This window comes from Dreissena polymorpha, chromosome 8, assembly GCF_020536995.1.
Source record: "Dreissena polymorpha isolate Duluth1 chromosome 8, UMN_Dpol_1.0, whole genome shotgun sequence".
Classification (NCBI taxonomy): Eukaryota; Metazoa; Mollusca; class Bivalvia; order Myida; family Dreissenidae; genus Dreissena; species Dreissena polymorpha.
In genome coordinates, this window is record NC_068362.1 from 16,056,628 (window position 1) to 16,079,551 (window position 22,924).

General features: G+C 34.9%; 1 protein-coding gene across 1 annotated transcript; it reads left to right on the forward strand.

The window, feature by feature from the left end:
* The first annotated feature begins 81 nt into the window (after positions 1-81).
* Positions 82-22,442, forward strand: LOC127841167 (cleavage stimulation factor subunit 1-like). The gene is made up of 13 exons (XM_052369789.1): positions 82-243; positions 3,384-3,511; positions 5,742-5,819; positions 6,730-6,822; positions 8,048-8,088; positions 8,829-8,951; positions 9,547-9,669; positions 10,931-11,006; positions 11,843-11,922; positions 14,794-14,949; positions 19,867-20,011; positions 21,159-21,239; positions 21,830-22,442. The coding sequence occupies exons 1-13, from the start codon at positions 200-202 to the stop codon at positions 21,940-21,942; spliced, it is 1,281 nt and encodes a 426-aa protein (XP_052225749.1). The 5' UTR covers positions 82-199; the 3' UTR covers positions 21,943-22,442.
* The last annotated feature ends 482 nt before the right edge of the window (positions 22,443-22,924 follow it).

A 22,924-nucleotide genomic window follows, 5' to 3' on the forward strand; every position in this document is an offset into this window, starting at 1 on the left:
TGAATTTTAGCAATTATTATTTGATTACATAGAGTATAAACTGAAATAAAAAATGCAATATATTGTGCATAAACGTATTTAAATAAAGTTTTATGATATTTCGCAAAATATGTGTGCATTAACTTAAAAACCGGCGGTGCATTAATACTTTTGTATCCAAAAATTTGATCCCGAGTCGTATTTTTTGCACTTTTTAGAAATGGAAGTTAAACAACGAGATCTTTTATATCGACTGATGATCAGGTAATGCTACCATCTGCATTTGCATGTCATTGTTATATAACGGTATTTAATATTGATGGTAATCTTTGCATAGAAGTCTTCCTTAAACTACAGCAAACATGTGTGTTAGTTTCGGACATAAAGTTTCGGATAGTATTCAGTTACTGCGACGTCTGCGTTTTACTGCCGCAAATCATTCTTGAACTTCAAAAAAGGAGTTTTTCCATAATTTTGGAATATGACCCATACCCATGACATTTGAAATTTTAGTGCAGTATTGTTCAGCTATTTGGGAAATTGGATTGGGAAAGATCACTGCATTTTACTAAGATTGGGAAATAAGTTGTGTTGGTGTTTGTTAACAAATGCTTCAAAATATGGAATTAAAGTGTTTTCAATATTAAATTTACTAAGGTTCAATGTATAGAGCTGGATAGGAGATCAGGGCCCTCACACTACTTTGGGGGAAGGGGTCCGCAGCCCTTAGGAGGGGAAATTTTCGCGGCGTTTCCCTTCTTGGGGGATTTTTTTACTTACTCTCTCATTATTTCATTTGTACATGTTTGCACTATATTCATTGCATTTTTCATAATTTAGTATGTTTGAAAAGATTAAATTGAAATAGAAGTGAGATATAATATCATGAGACACATCTTACTATTAAAAAAAAAAAAAAAAAAAACTTTTTTTTTTTTTTTTTTTTTTAGGGGGAATTTTTCCCCCCAAAAGGGGAAAAAAGTATACTTTTCAGGTGGGGGACTGCCACCGAAATTCGGCGGCAGATTTGATAGATTGAGGGCCCTGGAGATGAACTAAATGTAGTCAGGTCGCCATGGTGTAATGGATATGATGTCTGCCTATAGTGATAGGGAGGTCACGGGTGTGATCCCCATCGTGGGAGCGTTCTTTAGATCTCCTCCAAAGACACCAAGTACAGGTTCTACGCCCAGGAAACAGACTCAAGAGCGTTTATATAAGCCTTGGGCTTTCGATGCAATGGAACTAAAATAAATAGGTTTAAACTAAACCAATTATTCAACTCTCAGCTTGATAACCCCAAGGGTTGCTGAGACTAGCAATGCGCCATCTTTTGTCCAAAGGCGCAAAATTTGATCACCACTGAAAATGCTAAAACTTATCAACATTTACCTGTCTAAATCACGAGCTAGTGCAAACGGTACCATTAAAGCAAGAAATAAATCCTTTTTATTTACTTTGTAAGTTTGTTATTCTTTCGCACGCTCTATCCACCATATTGGATAAACTGTTGTATATTTAGTTACCCATTAAAAAGTATCGCTGTCTGTTAGGTCGCAGAACACCAATCTTTCGAACATCGTGATATTTGTTGTAACCTAAGTTTTTTTATCGGCTTTTTTTGGGGAAACCCCGCTGTTGTGAATTTTAGGCAGTCATTGGGGGGAAATCTATACTTTTTGAGATCGGATATGGGGCAAAAATTTGGTCCCTAATTGACTAAAACATTAACCCACTGCTATTGCAGTGTGTTTTTTTTTTATGAAATATTCGGCGTTATTCGGCCCCATTCCCCCATCTCTAGATTATATATTTTTCCCCTAAATATTTGAAAAATTCCCCTCTCGGAAGTGTCATTCAATTTTAATCAATACCTCATTTAAATACGTCTTACGTTACGAATTTATTTACTATAATTTTTCTGAACTGCCACATTCGCATGTTTACTTTCTTTTAGCCTTTACCGCAAACCATACGTAGTTCACTATCACGACTTTCTTTTTACGACATCTACCACAAACCGTACGTATTCCACCATGTCGCACAACAGCAAAAGCTATCGGAAAAAAATTGACAAAAAAATCTGTTTTAACTTTTAAAAAAATTGTCGGATTTGCTGGATGCAATGTTATGGTGAAAACAAAGGTAAGTCTGTAAATATTACATGATGAAGTTGACACCATGTAACTTTTCAAGAAGCAGATTGGATAGGATTTCAACGTGTTTACTTACCAAATATATAATAAAAAAATTTGTATCGTTTGTAGAGACTTGGTGAAGATGAGTTCACCAGAATTATTGACAATTTGCAGAAAGCCAAAAAATGTTGATCATTGAACATGAACATAACATGTTGATGAAAAAAAGAGTTGGATTAACGTTTTTTCTCTCTATGTATGGCAGAGCTCCAGATAAGGTTTTGTGAAATTCTTAAATTACTACCAGATTTTCAAAAAGAATTCTTAACTCTGAAATTTTATTCTTAACGTTACTACTTAGTTTTGGAAAATAATACTTATTTTTTATAAATGACCTAAAAATAAATGATAATGGTTATTTTCATGCAAAAAAATCAAAATAAACATACTAGCAACTTTATTTATACGAGTTCAACAGTGTCTTTTCAGTATTATACAATTTTATTTTTCAAATACCTTCATATGCCCAAACTGTGCTTAGATTGCATGCCTTAGATGAATTTTACATATTTCACAATTTAAACGGGTCTCCCCTTCAATCTTTTCAACGATTAGCCACGGGACTTGTCCCTTCCACTCGTTCAATGTTTTTTTTGTGATTAAGTTTGGACCCGTCGTGTCGCGTTTTTGTTTAGCTTTTCCAACTGTGTCGGAAACTGAACATACAACATCGTATAATATTTTTTCTATAATGTCTTTCTAAACATTTAACTTTGCATACAATATGTTAAAAGCGTGTTTTGGGGCGCTTTGCAGCTTTTTAGGACGCTCTCTGGGCGCCGCCATTGTTTTTTGACAGATAGACTGTATACGCAGCTTTTATTGGAAAAATGCGCTTTATTAAACAAACCCGATAACCATTCTATATATGCACCGCAAAGATCTTTAATACGCGAAAAAAACTCAATTAAAAATCGATACGAACCGATGTAAAAATAATATTCGTAACTTGATTTTGTAATTCTTAATGGTTCGACAAGATTTTAAAATAAATACTTAACGGACTTGAAAATAATTCTTAATTACGAAAATACGACCCTTATCTGGAGCTCTGTATGGTGAATTATAAAGTGTTAAAACTTTATTTTGTACTGTTACTTGCTAAGCATTGAAATTTCCCCTTTTTCCCCTTTTACGTGTGAATTTTCCCCCTTCCAGGGGACCTGACCCCTTTCCCCCAAAACACTATTGTGTGCACTATTTCAGTCAATTGTTCTACGATGGACACCAGCAGCAAGCTATCAGCCTGGCAAACTACATCCATGCCCAGCCAGCCTGCCCGCCCTCTGACCGACTCCTAAAGGTTCTCAAAATGGGTCTCAAAGTGGAAGAAGGTTGGACTTAGTAGACTTAAATCAAATATATTAGCCTCATTCTGGTAAAACTGGGCTTAATGCATGTGCGTAACGTGTCAGGCTAATCAGTAATCAGGTGTGACACTTTCCACCTTAACTTTTTTTGGCTGTAAAGAAGATACTTCCTTTAACCCATGGCATGCTGGGAAATTTGTCGTCTGCTAAAATGTCGTCTGCAGAATTTCTAAAATTAGCATTTTCTTCGATTTTTTTCAAAGAATACTATCAGAATAGCAAACAGTTTGGATCCTGATGAGACGCCACGTTCTGTGGCGTCTCATCTGGATCCAAACTGTTTGCAAAGGCCTTTAAAATTCAGCTCCAGCGCTTTAAGGGTTAAAGGAAATATATGATAACACTGGAAAATGTTGTCCCTAATAAGCCTGTTTGGATTAAACAGGCTAATCTGGGATGACACTTTATGCATATCCATTAAGCCCATTTTTTCCAGAATGACAGAATATTAGTCCTCAAAATTTAGCATAGGCCGTTAGGCCAAGATAATTAGATTTTTTGTGTTGAACTTCAAAGTTGTCATATATAGGCTTTTAACTAAGCTACTAAGAATTTGAATATGTTTTCAATGTACCTGAAAGCGGAAAAGTGAAATAATACGGCCACCATTAACTGATACAAATGTGTGCAAGCCTTTTTAAACATGTATAAATGAAAGGTTAATTAATAAGCAAATCCACGTTCATGGGTGGCTAAACCTTATATAAGGTAACTTGACCGGTTTAGAAACTTTATCTTTCGGTAAGCTCTGACAAGTTTTCACTTATCAGTTTATGCTAATGTAAAATAAGAACAAAACAGACACATTTTGTCAACTTAGCCTTCACATGTGCTTATACATGTACATGTATCTGTCCTAGACATTAATTGAACTAAAAAATTTGGTAGCGACATAGACAGCGCTAATCCACCAGGGGTTTTCCTCGCTTCATTGAGAAAAGGCCCTAGCCTATGGATTTTGGGAAGAAATTGCTCATTTTGGGAAAAACTCGCTAAAATTACTGATTTTGGAAATGAAAATGCTGGTGTAAGATAGGATTTTGGGGAAAACTGAATAATTTTAAAGAAATTTTCAATTGGCAATGATTTTTTTTTGCTGAAAATTACCACCTATTTTCGGCTGCTTCCCAATGGCAAAAATCAACGTTTTTTCCCAAAAAGCTGACCAAAATTTCCCCAAAAAAGCCCAAATTCCAAAAAAATTAATTTTAAGAAAGAAGTTTCTTATGACTTATGATTTCTTAACTAGATCTCAACTTTTTATTTAAACATCCTGCAAAATATGTAACTTTAATTCAGTCCTTTTTGTTAATAAATAATTCCCAAGTTTGCCACTTTTATCAATTGAAACAATCCCAATTTGACCAGACTCCTTTTCCCAAAATGGCTAGAAAACCCCCTGAACATGCACTGAACAACAATTTTAATTCTGTTACTTATAATCATATTTATAATGCTTAATTTTTCCCAATTTCATGGTTTTAATATCGTGCTATTTTTCCCAATTTCCTGGTTTATCGCGCTAATTTTTTTCCAATTCAAATGGCACAGGCTGTAACAAATAAAAGCGAAAAAAATCATTGATTGGGAAGCGGCCTTTAATAGGCCTCTGTTATATAAGGCTGAAAACCCCTGTCCACAAACAATCATTTTGGACCAAATTTACTATTTCCTTAAATAGAAATGTATTTGGTTGATTTATTTCAGACACTGTAGCCATTATTAATCAAATTTATTGGCCATCAGTCATGTTGACATAGTTTGTTTATGTTCACAAGTTAAAGGGTGGGGGTAAAGATTAACCCTTCTTCTCACTAATTTAATTTGTTCAAGGGATCTTGTTTACAAACAAATTTGGAATTTTGTATTGAACAATCAATTTCGTTAGATAAATACAATTATGAATATAATTTATACTATAGGTTAAGGTATATACCTTGAAGTGACCTACTTTTATTAAGTTTTAATAAAATTTTGATATTTAATGCAAAATGGTGTTGTTTATGTCAATGTTTTTAATCCCTAGGATTCAAGAAGTTTTGTTATTATTTAAATAGCAACAAATAACATTGAAGTCCTTTCATGCAAATTCTGAATGTTTTCTATCATTATTTTTTAGACATATGTGTGTATGTCAATGGTTGTGTCAATTGATTTGTGACTTAAAATAATTGTTGTTATTATTTTATTGCAGAGGAGACTGGTGAAAAGACTTTCCAGACTGAATACATCACACCGGGGTCAGGCATTGACCTGGAGTTTGAAACAGATGGTATGTAGAACTGCAGAAAATAGAAGTATAATGTGTATTTTAAATAAAACTTTAATGCCGTTTTACCTGAATACTTAAAAAACGAAACTTTGCAGAAATTGTATAAAATAAGCAACATGAATATTGCACAGTAATTGTTCTAATAATAAACTAGAACACCTGGAACAAAACCAAATCAATAAAGTGCTTAATACAACTTCGAAGTCTCCTTTTTTAGCCTGAACACCACTTATTTTAAAACATCTTAGTCAAACCATCAATTTCAGTGCAGACCATTTTTGTCAATTTCAGTGCAGACTGTTATTGTAAATTTCAGTGCAGATCACTTTGTCAATTTCAGTGCAGACTGATTTGTCAATTTCAGCAAAGACTATCTTCGTCAATTTCAGTGCAGACTGTTATTGTAAATTGCAGTGCCGACCATTTTTGTCAATTTCAGTGCCGACCATTTTTGTCAATTTCAGTGCAGACTGTTATTGTAAATTTCAGTGCAGATCATTTTTGTCAATTTCAGTGCAGACTGTTATTTCAAATTTCAGTGCAGACCATTTTTGTCAATTTCAGTGCAGACTGTTATTTATAATTTCAGTGTAGACCATTTTTGTCAATTTCAGTGCAGACTGTTATTGTAAATTTCAGTGTAGACCATTTTGTCAATTCAGTGCAGACTGTTATTGTAAATTTCAGTGCAGACCATTTTTGTCAATTTCAGTGCAGACTGTTATTGTTAATTTCAGTGCAGACCTTTTTTGTCAATTTTAGTGCAGACCATTTTTGTCAATTTTAGTGCAGACTGTTTTGTCAATTTCAGTGCAGACCATTTTTGTCAATTTCAGTGCAGACTTTTTTGACAATATCAGTGCAGACCGTTTTTGTCAATTTCAGTGCAGACTGTTTTTGTCAATTTCAGTGCAGACCATTTCTCCCGAGGCAGCCTTGTACGAGACCTGCTATGTGACTTCACACAAAAGTGCCTGTCGTGTTGGAGTGTTCCACCCAAATGGTTTGTAGACATGAGCCAGTCACATTCTAGAAACAACTGGGCTTAATGCATGTGGGTGAAGTGTCCTCCCATATTTGCCTGTGAAGTCGCCTAAACTGGCTTTTTGCTTAGCTGAGACTACCTCCAAACAAATATTCAAAGCGGAAATTGTCGTCCTTTATAAGCCTTGCTGACTGCACAGGCTAATCTGGGACAACACTTGAAGCACATGCATTTTGCCTAGTTTTCACAAAACCAGGCTCAAACTCTCAAGTCAGAACTGTGATGTGTGGATCTAATACTGTACTTGTCTGTTGATAACCAACCACCATTTAGATGTTTGTGTGGTTCCGATTACACTGCCACCATTAAATGGCATGCGATGATGGTCAATTAAAATGATAATTTAATTAATTATGGTTCTTATTATTTATTATGTATATCCATCTTTAGTTTTGACTGCAAACAATACAAAATAAGTCAAATTACAGAGAAATGTGCACTGTTTTGAAGGAACTAAGGGAAAGTTACTGCTTAGAGATCCTTCCAGATCTGGACATATTTTGCTTGTGATTGTAGTGGCTATTGTTCACATGAAGGGGAGGTAACTACTTCGAACATTTGGTGGACATATTTCAGATCTGGACATATTTTACTTGTGATTGTAGTGGCTATTGTATACATGAAGGGGAGGTAACTACTTCAACAAGTTTGGTGGACATATTTCAGATCTGGACACATTTTACTTGTGATTGTAGTGGCTATTGTTTACATTAAGGGGAGGTAACTACTTCAACAAGTTTGGTGGACTTATTTCAGATCTGGACATATTTTACTTGTGATTGTAGTGGCTAATGTTTACATGAAGAGATGGTAACTACTTCAACAAGTTTGGTGGACATATTTCAGATCTGGACATATTTTACTTGTGATTGTAGTGGCTATTGTATACATGAAGGGTAGGTAACTACTTCGAACATTTAATTGGTGGACATTTTTACTTGAACAGTTTACTTTTTACTTTTCTGACATAAAATAACATGTATCAGCAACTTAAGGCACATTGTTTTCCTCATAGCCGCCTGTACATGTTGTACAAGAAAACTAATTGTTTTAATTGAAAAGGTACAGACTTATTTTCTGCATATAAATGACTTAATGTTAGTTTTTGTAAAATCTTTTTGGTCTTTTAGTTACTGAAACACTCATAAATCAGTTTTCTTTATCTGTGTAACTTTTTAATCAGGTCAGCTGATCGCCACAGGATCCGAAGATGCCTCTATCAAGGTAAAACATTATATCTGTAACTAAAGAATAACTACAAATGTTTACTGTTTGGGATCAGCTTGTCATATGGAAATCAAATGCCCCTTGTTACAAGATCAAGATCACACTTGGAGGTCAAATATGATGCAGCATGCAAAATAATTTCCAGCATTCTTGACAATTAGCTCAACATGTTGTTGAGAGGCATTTGGTGTTTATCTTGATTCTTTAAAATTGTAATCCTTACTTTTTTGTCACCAATTGTTGCCACTTGCTGAAGTCTTTGATGTGATATGTGAAGTATCACATGTGAATTACCTAATACAATTTTGTGAAAGAACTTAAATTTACTTTTTCTGATTTCTGTTTTTCATACTTATGTTTCATATTATTATATTTGCACTCTTTACCAAAGTTTTTTCTTTTTTCCTTTGTTCAAAGTTGTGACAATTTCTCAAACCACGCTTCAGTTGAGCCTAACTCAGAGAAACGTTAATGCATGTGGATACAATGTCAACAAAGATTAGCCTGTGCAGTATGCTGAGGCTAATCAGGCTAATCAGGGAGGACACTTTCCCCTTAAACTAGATTTTTGTTTAGAAGAAACTTCCTTTAAAATAAAAATTGCATATTAGCAGAAAGTCTTTCCGCTGATTATAGTCTGTGTGAACTGCGCAGGCTATTCTGGGATGACTTTTTATGCAAATGCATTGAGTCCATTTTTCCCTGTGTGCAACTCATTTGTTTGGGTGCAATATCAGGTTCTTGATGTTGAGCGCATGCTGGCTAAGAGTGCCACACCCCCTGAGGTGATTGCGCAAGAGACCCCTCAACAGGCCATGGAGAACCACCCAGTAATCAGGACACTGTACGACCACAATGGCGTATGTAGTTTGATTATTTGTTATTTTGTAGTTTGATTATTTATTATTTTGTAGTTTGTTAGGTATTTTGTAGTTTGATTGTTTGTTGTTTTGTAGTTTTATTGTTTGGTAGTTTATAGTTTGATTGTTAGGTATTGTTTGCAATTTCGTCCAACTGTACAAGGTAAAACCTAGATGATACGTTTGGTATAACATCAATACTTCTTGCTTGATATTTATATGAATTATGTCTTAGAACACTTGAAATACATCCCAGTGATTAAGTTATGCTTAATATTTTACTGAGTTTGCCTTTTAGATTGGGTAAAATAGTGTGATGAATCATGCAATTTTGTACTCGATCATTCCTATGCACCTTTACCCCCTAATTGCCTACCAATTGTCATATGTTATATTATAACATTATTGTTTATTGTTTACAGAACACCCAATGTTTTCATTGTTATAAGCACTACAAACCAAGGTATAAAAATAATCCAAGGGATAGTTTTGTATACATTGTTATTACAGTTGATTGCCAATGGAATACATGTACATGTATTCCATATATGTTTTAAAATGAATTTTTAAGAAAGACCCATATGTGACATTTCAGGAGATTGCCACTCTAGACTTCCACCCCCATCATCAGATTCTTGCCTCAGGCAGCAAGGACTACAGCGTGCGCTTCTTTGAGTACAGCAAACCCTCCGTGAAGAAAGCCTACAAAAGCATTCAGGTATACGTCTTTGCAGGCATTGTCATATATTGACATGTAGACATATACCAGTATTGGTTTGCAACGTTGATGAGCTGGTTCTGATATTTTTAACCAGGTTTTCCGAAAGAAAAAACTGGTTATTAGATTGGCAAATGTTGGCGGGCTTTGAGTTCCAATGTCAAAAATGGCCATAAATGAGCTTGTCTGGGCCATAACTATGTCATTCATTGTGAGATTTTAAAATAATTTCGCGCATTTGTTCACCATCATGGGATCAAGAAACGCATCAATATCTTAGAGGTCAAGGTCACCACAACTAAAAATAGATTTATTTTAAAATTAAGGGGGTTAATTTTGTTTGTTTAGTTCAAAAGTTTAGTTTAAGTTGTCTCCCTTTATTTTGTCCTATTCTTCACAAGACTCCTTGACAACCGGCATTATAATTAGACCTTTTCAGTCTGGATGTATTTATGGGCAATAGTGATTACACATATCAGGTTAATGTAGCCAAACCTGCAATAGTTTATATCACTCCTTAAATTGCCCTACACCAAACCCTGATCATCATTACTACTTCATTGATGCTTAAATATTGCTTGAAATTTACAACATACGCAACAACAAATCAATAGTTTTTTTGGTAGTTATTTAGGAATATGTATATAGAGAGTAATTGGAATTGTATATCGTCAAATAAATAGAGGAAAAGGTCTCGGATTCGAAATCTTTCTGCTCATTTGGGGCAGGGTGGAAAGCTGGACTAGTCAAGGGGCATTTTCTAATAATTTGAAAATTCAAAATAGATTGATAGTCTTTCACTTGCAAGGAAATTTCTTAAGGGTAGTCTTTAAATGTTGTTTTTGAGTATTAAGGAAATTAAATGTATTCAATTACAAACAATTTTCACACTTTTGAAGAAGACCAGTCCAAGGCGCAGCAAGTGGTAGCAAAAAGAAGCATAGCGCAGAACCATGTTATTTCATCTCAGATCTGTTATTACGATTGGGGCCTAATGCATGTGTGAGTAAAGTGTCATCCGAAATTAGCTTGTGTAGTCTTCACATGCTACTCACGGACGACTTTTTCTGCTTTTAAGGAATTTTGAATGAAGTCTCTTATTAACAAAAATACAGTTTAGGCGGAAAGTGTTGTCCTTGATTAGCCTGTGAACACTGCACAGGCTAATCTGGGATGACACTTTACCCACATGCATTAAGCCCAGTTTAACCAGACTGTGACTCAATGATCATCATGTCACTTACCTGGTGCACCATTGCAGGAAGCCTCAGAGGTGAGGACTGTGGCCTTCCATCCCAGTGGGGACTACCTGCTGGTGGGCACAGCTCATCCCACATGTAAGTGATGTCTCAAATGAGTAACACAGAATGTGTAGCATGGGAAAATCAGGCTCAGTCTCAGAAAAACATCGGAAAGGTTGGTCAGTTGATTTCCTGGGTAGACAAATCCAGAAATCTTGGAATTTAAGATCCCCACAAATCTTCACAAGTTTTGTGTGAAATTTATTTGCATGTTATAATATACGATGTTAACTATCATCTCATAAGAATTTACCACTTTATTGGCATGGGATGAACAGGGTCCACCTCTGTGGCAGGCATGTATTATAAACACTTTGGAAAATTACTAACCCAAAGATTTGTGTTGGGCTAAATCACAATCTACAAAGTTACCTGTCTGCAAAATTGGCATTTTTTGATAAAACACAATATTTTATGTTAACAAATATAATTAATTTATCAGTAGCAGTGTAAGGAGAATATGCGTCAAATGCCTTTGAACCTAAGTTTAATTAACCCATTTATGCCTAGTGGACTCTCCCATCCTTCTATATTGGATCAATTTATTTCCAAAATTAGGGGTGTCTGGTATACTTTTTTCTATATATAGAATATTTCTTACAGAAATTCCTTTAAGCAAACAGCGCAGACCCAGATGAGACGCCGCATGATGCGGCGTCTCATCTGGGTCTATGCTGTTTGCAATGTCCTTTTTTCAGGACGCTAGGCATAAATGGGTTAAATTACATGAATCCACAGTAATTGCAAAAACTGCTTTGATTGATGTTTTTAAGTGAAACTTTTTTATCTGATAAAGAAGTGGTATGCAGTTGCAATAGTTTCAGTCTAAACCATGTGTACGTATTTTTATAGTTTTTCTTCCGTTTTTACAGTGCGCATGTATGACACGAACACGTTTCAGTGTTTTGTGGGTAGGAATCCCAATGACCAGCACACTGCAGCTGTCACCTGTGTAAGTCCATTTCTACAATTGATATTTGGCAATACCATTCCCCCTACTTTGATATTAAAGAGGCCTTTTACTGCCCTTGTTGAAAGGGATTTAGTAATGTTTTCCATTTCTAATAAACTTCTTATAGTCTGTTTCATTCAATGATACTTATAAGATATGTCTGTTTCTTTTTTTCGAACGTCTTAAATTACAGATACAATCATTATATTAAAACTTCAACATTTGGAGATAAGCAGCCTTTTTGTCTGTAAATTATTTTGTGCAAAAAACTATTTCTCTAAGCTTAATAGTATGGAGAATGATAACTTGGCTACTGAAATATATAACATTATTTTGCAAATATTGCATAAACTCTATCTATAATGCCATCTGGCAGGGTGCAGAAACTTGGCAAAAGGAGGGCTTGAACGGGAGAAATAGTGTATTATCAAGGCGATTCACGTGCCGTTCAAGCCCTGTTATGTGTTTTTCATATCCATTAACTCGTCCACGCGCAGTTTCTTCCCATTTTTCATTCAATTCAATGAAGTTGTTATGAACTTTGTTAATAACTCCAGCCTTCGATGACTTTCCAAGCATAAATGGGGAATTGAATAAGCACCAGCGTACGCATGCATGCAGGGATAAAAGCAATGAATATTTCAATCCACTTTTCAAATGATACCATCTGCAGTCTCTTAACAAAAGCTTTATTTATTGACAATGTCTATGAAGTTAAGGTTATTTACTCAACTCTTTCAAAAGACTATGCTGTAAATGTGTTTATGTACCTTCAGCGTTCCTGCTGTATGCTTGAAATACTTCAGTGACAATATGTTGGCAGTTTTAATTTTAAGAAAATTTACTTGGAATGAAATAAGATGAACCTCGACAAAAGAAACATCTATGAAAACAATGACTTACATGTATTCTGACTATATATTTATCTGTCACGACCAGTAAATTCCAAAATAATTCCTCATTTCTTACTTTGCGGGGCTGCATTTCAACTTTGCATTAATCCACTGTTTAAACAAATTTTTAATCAAAAACTGCCTATCCGAAGGTAAAGCCTCATAATTTCTAGAGCTGTAACGATTCACCCATAATTCGATTCGATTCCATTTCGATACCAAATGGTCCGATTCGATTATTTTCGATTCGTTTCAAATTTAACTATTTGCTGCTGATTTTGCAAACTATTTCATGTTTGGTTTGTCCAGAGCATGAATTAATATGTTTGGTATTTGTTATCAACTTATTATGTTGTGTATTTAACGTGCTTAATTTTTGACATAAAATTTAAAAACGCAACATTGTTTTATAAGTAACAAAATTGAACAAAACTTCCTGTTCAGTTATTCTTAAATAACATAAAATGCACAATGTATCACATGTGTTTAACAGGGAAAAAAACCATGTAAGTATATAAACAACTTCCAGTTGACTTCTTAACAGAATGCACACAGTTTAGTAAACAAACCATATGGGTAACTTACGTCAACAAAACACGTTTTGCATGTTGCATTTGCATCAGAACCTTCGCAAAACCCGAAATGTTCCCATACTTTTTATTTTAATTTTGACAATGCGTCTTTCGGCGTGGTTAAGAAACCATTTTACCGGCTGATGTAATGCATTAATTCATTGGATGCCATATTGGCTATTGACCAATCACAAGACGTATTACAAATGACAAGAACATTTAGACGACGGATTTGGAAAGTAAGGTTTAAAATCGGATCAATCGGGATTAAAGTGAATCGAATCGAAATGGGTCGTATTGGTATCGAAATCAAATCGGCGGCGTTGAACCGGTTTTCAATGCATCGAACCGAATGGTTACAGCTCTAATAATTTCTGATGATGACCGAGTGAAGCATATGTAAAAAACAACCTTGAACTGTATGACATCATATGAAATAATCAAATTATTTTGTCGATGTCGAATGAACAAGACATATTGTTTCTAACGTTATTTCAATTTATTTTGGTATGTGTGATTTATTTATGCAATAATAGCGAAAATACACATTTTCTCAGACAAGATTATCATGCTGACCACTCGGGCAGGAATGGACTTTTCGAGAGCCTGCAGATGATCATGCCCTCGAAAACGTGTATTATCCCTATATTAATTATTAAATTAAACATTTTTGGCTCAGTAGCTTTTATAAGCTTATTTTGTAAATCTCTATGTTTAGGCAAAAAACAGCGCTATAATGGAAACTTTTGATATGTTATTGCCATGAAATGAAGATATGCTAGACACGTTTTTATGCCAAGTGAATCACACTGTAATGTTATGTGACCTTGAACTAAGGCATGCCCAGTGTGTTTTATTGGCATCACTAGTAATTCTTGCTGTTTAGCCAAGTACAACCCTAATACTAACGTGTACACCAAGGATGGTACGACGACATGAACTAAGGATGGCACCATCAAGATATGGAACTATGTATCAGCACATTCTGTATCAATGTGTGCGTAAAGTCTTGTCCAAGATTAGCCTCAGCACAGGCAAATCTGGAATCGCATTTTCCACTTTTATGGTATTGTTTGTTTAACCTTTTGCATGCTGGGAAATTTTTCATCTGCTAAAATGTTGTGTGCTGAATTTCTAAAATTAGCATTTTGTTTGATTTTTTTCAAAGAATACTATCAGAATATCAAACAGTTTGGATCCTGATGAGATGCCACGTTCTGTGGCATCTCATCTGGATCTTAACTGTTTGCAAAGGCCTCCAAAATTCGGTTCGCGCACTGAAAGGGTTAAAGGAAGTCTTTTCCCAGCAAAAATCCAGTTTAGGCGGACTGCACAGGCTTATCTGGGACGACACTTTAAAACATGCATTACACCCTGTTTTTGTTTACATGTATCTCTGTGTTTAGGCCAAGTACAGCCCGAATGCCAACCTGTACACTACGTGTTCCAAGGATGGCACCATCAAGATATGGGACTCAGTCTCTGGCCTCTGTATCAACACCTTCAAGAACGCACACGACGGCGAGGAGGTTTGCTCCGTGCAGTTCACTCGCAATTCTAAGGTAGAAAGAAACTCAACTTTGTTTTTTTATGCCTCCAGTAGGGTTGCATATTCCAGTCAGACTGTCTGTCAGTCTATCTGTCCAGCATTCCGTTTTCTGGAGTTTTTTTATGCCTCCGGATCAATGATCGGGGGTATATTGTTTTTGGCCTGTCTGTCTGTGGAAAACTTTAACCTTGGTTTAACTTTTGCAATTATTAATAACTTTTGCAATATTGAAGATAGCAACTTGATATTTGGCTAGCATGTGTATCTCATGGAGCTGCACATTTTCAGTGGTGAAAGGTCCAGGTCATCATCCTTCAAGGTCAAAGGTCAAATATATGGCTTCAAAGCGGCACAATAGGGGTCATTGTGTTTTTGACAAACACATCTCTTGTTACACAAAACTTTCAGATATAGAGCTAGTTTTTGGTATCTGAGTCTTCCTACATGACGTCCAGTTGGAGTTTGAGTTGCGTTCTGGTCAATATGTTATTGGCGTAATTAGCAATTTTCTATACAACACTTTTCCCAAATGCTTTCAGATACTTACCTGATTATTGGTGCGAGAGTCAATGCTGAGTTTTGTTCTGGTCATTTTAAATTTGACACAGGAGCCATTTAATTTTCTCAAAATAAACTCATTACCTCTTAAATTCGTATTTTCACGCATTTGTATTCCTTTAGAAAGCTGTTTAAGATAGTACAACTGTAATCATTTCCCGCGTTTTTTTGTAAGATTGGTTGACGTTGGCGTATGTCGGTAAATATCGTTACTGAAGTCGTGAGATGTCCATTTTGTTCGGTTTATTATTAACAAGGTATAAATCTTAAATAAAAACATGTTTTATATAATTCATTAATAGATTGTATCGATGATATGAATATTACAATATATTACGACGTCAAAATAGATTTTTCTTTAAAAATTGTGTAAAAAATGAACCTGAAGTAATATATATTCGCGACGAGATAAAAAACAACAATCGTGAATCGTAACCAAAAAGACGGTTAATGATAAAAAAAAAAGTAGCAAAACAGAAAAAGATCTGTGCGCAGAGTGCAGTGACATTGACTGCCAGTTGGTAAACACTGCAGCGTATGGTAACACCCACACAGTCAAAGACAATGGGAAAAATTGACCTGGACAAATGGAATACCTGCTTTGTTGTAAACACAAAACTTGAAACCGGTAAGGTCACAGATATATTATCAGAGCGTTTATATAAAATACACATACGGTAATCATTTATATAGACATTTAGCTCAAAGATGTATATTACGGGCATTATATTATGGTCTTTGTCTATGCTCTATTTACTGTAAACATCGAGATACAGTAACCAGAAGTAAATGTGTATTTTTTTTAGATCTTGGACTAACTTGTATTGCTATAGTTATATTTGTTTCTGCATTTAGCAATCGTGGACAGTCTGGGTGGACCATCCCGTGTAAACAATATGCTGTGAGCCTGTCCACATTAAACCTCAAAACAATATCGGACATCAACTTAAAAATAATGGAAAAGCCAGCTGGAGAGGTGATTGAGCAAGTTGCGACTGAATCAGCTTGGATTGAAGCTAGCGAAGCTATCTTAAATGAACTGACGTAAGAATCTATTATTTGGATTATCAGCGGTAACAATAAATTTTTGCATCATTACATGGAAACCATCAAACTATATAAAATGTGTTGTAAAACCAATTATTTTTGTTGAACGCCAATCTCACAAGTGTAACTTATGCAACGTTTGACAGGCCTTTTATACAAATCCTGCGGGTCAGAATGTCTGACCCATTCCCAATTCAAAATACAAGTATTTTCGCCCAATTAGCTGAAAAATTTCCCAATCCTGGAATAATAGTCAAAATAATATGTCAAAAATAACAATAATCTTCTTAAAACATAATTGTTTTGTTCTTCTATATTAAAACAAATTTCATGGCTGGTAGATCAGCAGTTCACACATTTTATGGCTGATTGATCAGCAGTATGATTATTAACCTAATAAAATTCCAATATATTATGTTAAGTTGCATTCTAAATGTGATATCGCATGTCTATATTTTACTAGATTGCTATGTCAACTATGTTTCCAGTTGAGGGAAGGGAACTCCCGCAGGTTACTCATATGCATCGGTGGAAGTCCAGTCTGGTAGGCAGTTCGCAACATATGTCACGCCAACTGTTCCAATAAGTCAAGAGGCTTTACAAGTTACAGGCATTTCAATGACTGATGGGTCAATGACATTCATTGGATAAGTTGTTCAGCCATGCAGTGTCAGGACAATGACATTCATTGGATAAGTTGTGCAGCCAGTGTCAATATGAGTGGCTGTCGAAAGAATTATACATTGGCTTGAAAAGTTTCGAAATGTGTGCTTTGTTGTTCATAATGGTAGTCGTTTTGATTTAACAATTTGTGTTTCAATCTTGGTACATGTAAGTGAAATGATATTTTGTATAACTGCGCTTTTATTGATTCTCTATCAATATTCAGAAAATTATATTCAAAGCAGTCCTTGAAGCAAGTTGATTTAGTTTTACAATTGCTTGGTGAAACATACGATGCACACGTTGCTATGGCAGATGTGGCAGGCTAGCACTTAGAAAGTTGCTCCAATTTCTGAATTTGTCTTTAAAAGATCTAATGATCCACAGCTTTTTTCCTATTGGCTGTGTCAAAAAAATTGCTTTCAACTGTGCGAAAACCCAGAACTGTCCAACATTGAGCCCACCCATTTCATGAAGTGTAATGAAAAGGCATACACCGATGAAAATAATGCTTAATAACAGGGGTGGAGAGGATGCAATACGTGATGTTTTCATTTAAAAAAATGCTGAAGGCTTGCCTAGAGTCACTTATTCTAAAAAGTATTACATGAAGTTGTTCTAAAAATATGTAAGTACTTAAACGAATGATTTGAAAGAAAATTTCAATTACATGTTTTATTTCAGTACCTTCAGAAGTTTTTCTGTAATTACAGAAGTCAGATTGTGTGCATTTCTTTATTTATTTTTAAGATACAGTGATTTCAACTAAAGTAAGAAATATGGTACTGCATAATCTCCATAATGCCCTTTATAAGTGCACACAATTTCATCAAAGCACCCTAAGTACTTATCGTAGGATCCATTTTGCGTGATTTTTTGTTTCTATTTTTAGTAACAGTGACCTGATCAATCACACAAGGTGAAAATGAAGGGTTGCACTTAATCCCTACATTGCCTTTTATATGCATGCAAGGTTTCACCAAATTTGCTTGAGTATTTGTAACTAACTGCAGGATATAGTGTAGAAAGCCCTGTCCATGTCAAAGGAACTTATAAGTATATGCTTATTTAGTTTCGTTTTGAAATTTTGCATTAAAATTTTTTGTTTGTACATTGTTATTAAATGAATACAAGCTTGTTAGGTAGGTGGTCATTTGAATTAAAACTAACAATGTTATAGATCTTCGTTAATAACAGAGAAAAGTACTTAGTATACAACTTTGTAATTTTTTTTCACTTTTCTGACCTACGTATGCCTCCACCCCCACTCCCACCTCAACAACGCCATTCCTATTCCCTACATTGGCAGATTAAGCATAACTGCATAATGTATTATATATATGAATAAAGAGAATGAGATTATTGAAGGTGTTAACTGAATTGGTAAATGACTCTGTTTATTTTGCATATTTTGACAATTTGCCATTATGTGGTTTTGAATTTCTTGAAAAATATTTCATATAGTCCTATTAGATTTTAGTGAATTGTTCAAAATATACACGGGTAAATTGCTTTTTTTGTTTTGACTTAAGCTGATCACATGTCAGTGCTAAAATATAAATGCTCAAATTCCAAAGAAATAACATACAACTTATACAAAAAAGAAGAAAATTGTGTATGGGTGATTTTTGCATACACGGATTGAGCTTGTAGTTTTGAAGGACCTTATATAATAAATAAGATTTTTTTTCATTATTGTTATCACTCAATTGTCTTGTATTATATTATGTTATTATCTACAATCATATCCTGTACTAAATATACAAACATTGTTAACAAAAAATGCTAAAAAATATAAGTTTCTTGAATTTATTTATCCCCAGGGGTAATTTAATTTAGAAGAAAATTCAAATTATGGGTCATCATACAGAGCAAATCACAAAAACAATTTTGCATGGAAAGCCACCCTTAACATTTGTAATAAGACCCCATATGGTATGAAGTTTATGAAAATAATACTTTTAATGGGTTTTGGAATATTGCCCATTACAGTTGTACTACCTTAATTTAAGACTTTTCTTACTAGATTTTCAAACTTCATTTCCAAACCTTAAATACTGATAAGCAGCAGAAAATAGCATAAAACCTGAACAGACTGCGAGTAACTCGCAGGCTGTTCTGGTTTTATGGTGTTTGTACATAGCCATTTTCACTTCGCTTATATGTGGGAAAGGGTTAATCGCTCCTGGACTATTTTCCTAAACACCTTCAAAGTTAAGTAGGGGACATTTTGATTCACAAACACAACTCTTGTTTCAGTTTTGTCACAATACTATTGTACCTAACATTAAATTTTCCTTCAAAACTTATATCTCCAGTGTTTCGTTTTATAGTTTGTAAAATGTGATAATTACTATTAAGACAGTAACTGGAAAAGTAACCATTTTATTTGAGACGTGATATGTGAAAAATGGGTTCAATGCATGTGCCTGAAATGTCTTGCCAGATAGGCCTGTGCAGTCCGCACAGGCTAATCAAGGACAAAACTTTCCATCTAAACTTAATTTGAGACTTTCTTGAAACAAAAAAATATCAAAAAGCGGAAAGTGTCGTCCCTGATAGACTGTGCAGACTGCACAGGTTAATCTGGGAGGACACTTTACACACATGCATTAAACCCCCTTTTCACAGAACACGGACGTTTTCATTTATAAACTTGCAGTACATCATGTCGAGTGGCAAGGACAGCCTGGTGAAGCTGTGGGAGCTGTCCACCAATCGCTGCCTCATCGTGTACACAGGGGCCGGGACCATGGGCAAACAGGAGCACCGAACCAAGGCCTGCTTCAACCACACTGAGGACTACGGTATGATGTCACCTATTGACTATTATAAGATCTATTTTAAGGAATGATGGAGAATTCCACTCAGTGTATAAATCCACTTTACAATTGAGTTCTGTATTAAATTATGTTTTTATTCAACAGCCGAAATATAATACAAACAATATGTATTTCAGTACTTTTGCACATTCTCAAAAAAAAAGATAATTATGTTTTCACAAAGTTGGTAACTTGGGAACCACTTATTTCCTCTCGATTGCTGCAACTCTTGGAGGCTAGCATGAAATGTCTTAGAGGGATTATACCCCTTTCATTTGACATAGACATTTGCACACATTCGCTCAAGTGGTTAAAGCAAAACAAGAGGGCCATGATCACCTGACTAACCAAATACAATCACAACCCAGATTTCATCAAGATAAACATTCTGACCAAATTTCATAAAGATTAGATGAAAACTCTGACCTGTATTGTCTACACAAGTTTTTTTCTATTATTTGACCTAGTGACCTAGTTTTGGATCCCAAGTGATCCAAATACAATCCCAACCCAGATTTCAATAAGATAAACATTCTGATCAAATTTGATAAAGATTGGATGAAAACTGTGACCTCTATTGTCTACACAAGGTATTTCTATTATTTGATCTAGTGACCTAGTTTTTGACCCCAGATGACCCAAATACAATCCCAACCCAGATTTCATCAAGATAAACATTCTGACCAAATTTCATAAAGATTGGATGAAAACTGTGACCTCTTTTTTCTATACAAGGTTTTTCTATAATTTGACCTAGTGACCTAGTTTTTTACCTAGTGACCTAGTTTTTGACCCCAGATGACCCAAATACAATCCCAACCCAGATTTCATCAATAAACATTCTGACCAAATTTCATAAAGATTGGATGAAAACTGTGACCTCTACTGTCTACACAAACAAATTGTTGACGAACACAAGCACGCACACATGCACATACGGACGCCGGTCATCACACGGTCACATAGCTCACCAGGTCACTTCGTGACAGGTGAGCTAAAAATGGGTATGGAATAACACAATGTACAGGAATGGTATTATCAAATGATTGTAACAAACAACTCTTGTTTTATATGTTTAACATGTATATATTAACAATGACTGGTTATATGTTATTTCCTGTATTTTTTGCAGTTCTGTTCCCGGATGAGAAGACCACCAGTCTGTGTTGTTGGGACTCCAGGAACGCTGAACGACAGAGACTTCTCTCCCTTGGTACAAACTCTGATTACTATTGTTAAGAATGAGCCTTGCAGTTTGCGCAGGCTAACCAAGGAACACACTTTCCACTAAGACTTCATAAGGATGGAAAGTGCACACACTGCACGGCTAATCTGGGATGATACTATATGAGTCGCGTTCTGAGAAACTGGGCATAATGCATGTGCGTAAAGTGTAGTCCCACATTAGTCTGTGCAGTCTGCTTAGTCAAATGATGACAAATTTCCTTTATGAAGTGCTACTTTAACCCTTTTACCACTACATTTTTTGACGCATTTGTAGTCTTTTGGAAAGTTGAATTTAATTAAAGACATTTTTTATTAGATTCAAGTTTTAAAGGCTGTATTCCATACTTTAGATACTAATGAGCAGCAAACAGCATTAAACCTGCACAGACTGCAATCTACTCGCAGACTGTTTTGGTTTTATGCTGTTTGCACATATCCATTTTCACCTTGCTTCTGAGTGGGAAAGGGTTAAATCTTTTATTTTTACCTATGTTATCATTGTCAGTTTGTTTACAAATTATAAAAAGAACCTTATGAAAGTTATTTAAAGCCCTTGTATTTTCCACATCCATTTAGGTCACAATGGCATAGTGCGATGCATCAACCACTCTCCGACAGGGCCCGCCTTCGTGACATGCAGCGATGACAACCGTGCCAGGTTCTGGTACAGGAAGGCTGACTCTGACTAAAACTCAACTACGGTGTTGCCATAGAAACAAGGGGATATATTGTATTGTGTTCATGGGGCAATGACATTAGTGGTAAAATGTGATAAGATAGGTGTACACAGACTAAAGTTAAACAGTGAAACTCTTGTCCTAAACTAAAATTTTAAGATTAAATAGTTGTGTGTGGGATGCTTTGTACATCATGATATGTATCTTTATCTGTATATGTGAAAATCAATGTTATTTTAGTCAGAGGACACAGTTTCTGGTCCTATATTTCTTTGTTTAGTAGATAATTTTACTGTTTGTGTTTAAATGGATGTAATTGTTGTATGTCAAAGAGTTTTACAAAACAAATGTTTATTTACTTTAAAGAGACAACGTAGTAAACCATAAAACCAAAATAACACACTCCAAATTGCAAAAGTTGTACGAATTATTGTGCATCAAATATATTTATCTAGTTCCAATCTGTATTGTTTATAAACTTTTATACAAAAGAATTAATGAATTCATGTCAAGATCAAAATTGTTTGTTTTATGAACTTTAGTTTAAAATAATAAATGTCAGTTCCAATTTGCAAGAATATGAATACATTTATCAAATGTATGGGAGACATACAGTTATTTGTTTGAATTAAGCACTTCCACATTATAGCCATTATTAAATGGATTACATTCTCACTAAATTAATTTACTATTTACATTTACATATTTACATAACAAACATACCAATGACACCAGTTTGTGTTTAATTATTGTTGTCTAAGTAACATGCTGAGTATCATACAACAAGAGGACACTCGGGATCCTTGAAAGCTCACCTGAGAAACTGTTGCTACATGTAAGATGTAGAATATATGTAACCCTTGATATGGGGCCAATTTTCACATTAGGGGCATAATTAACACCTTAAACATCAACTAACAGAACCCATTTGAACAATTTTCATAGAGAACTGCCCCAAGAACTTTTGAAGTTTTGTCAGCATTTTATCCCTTTA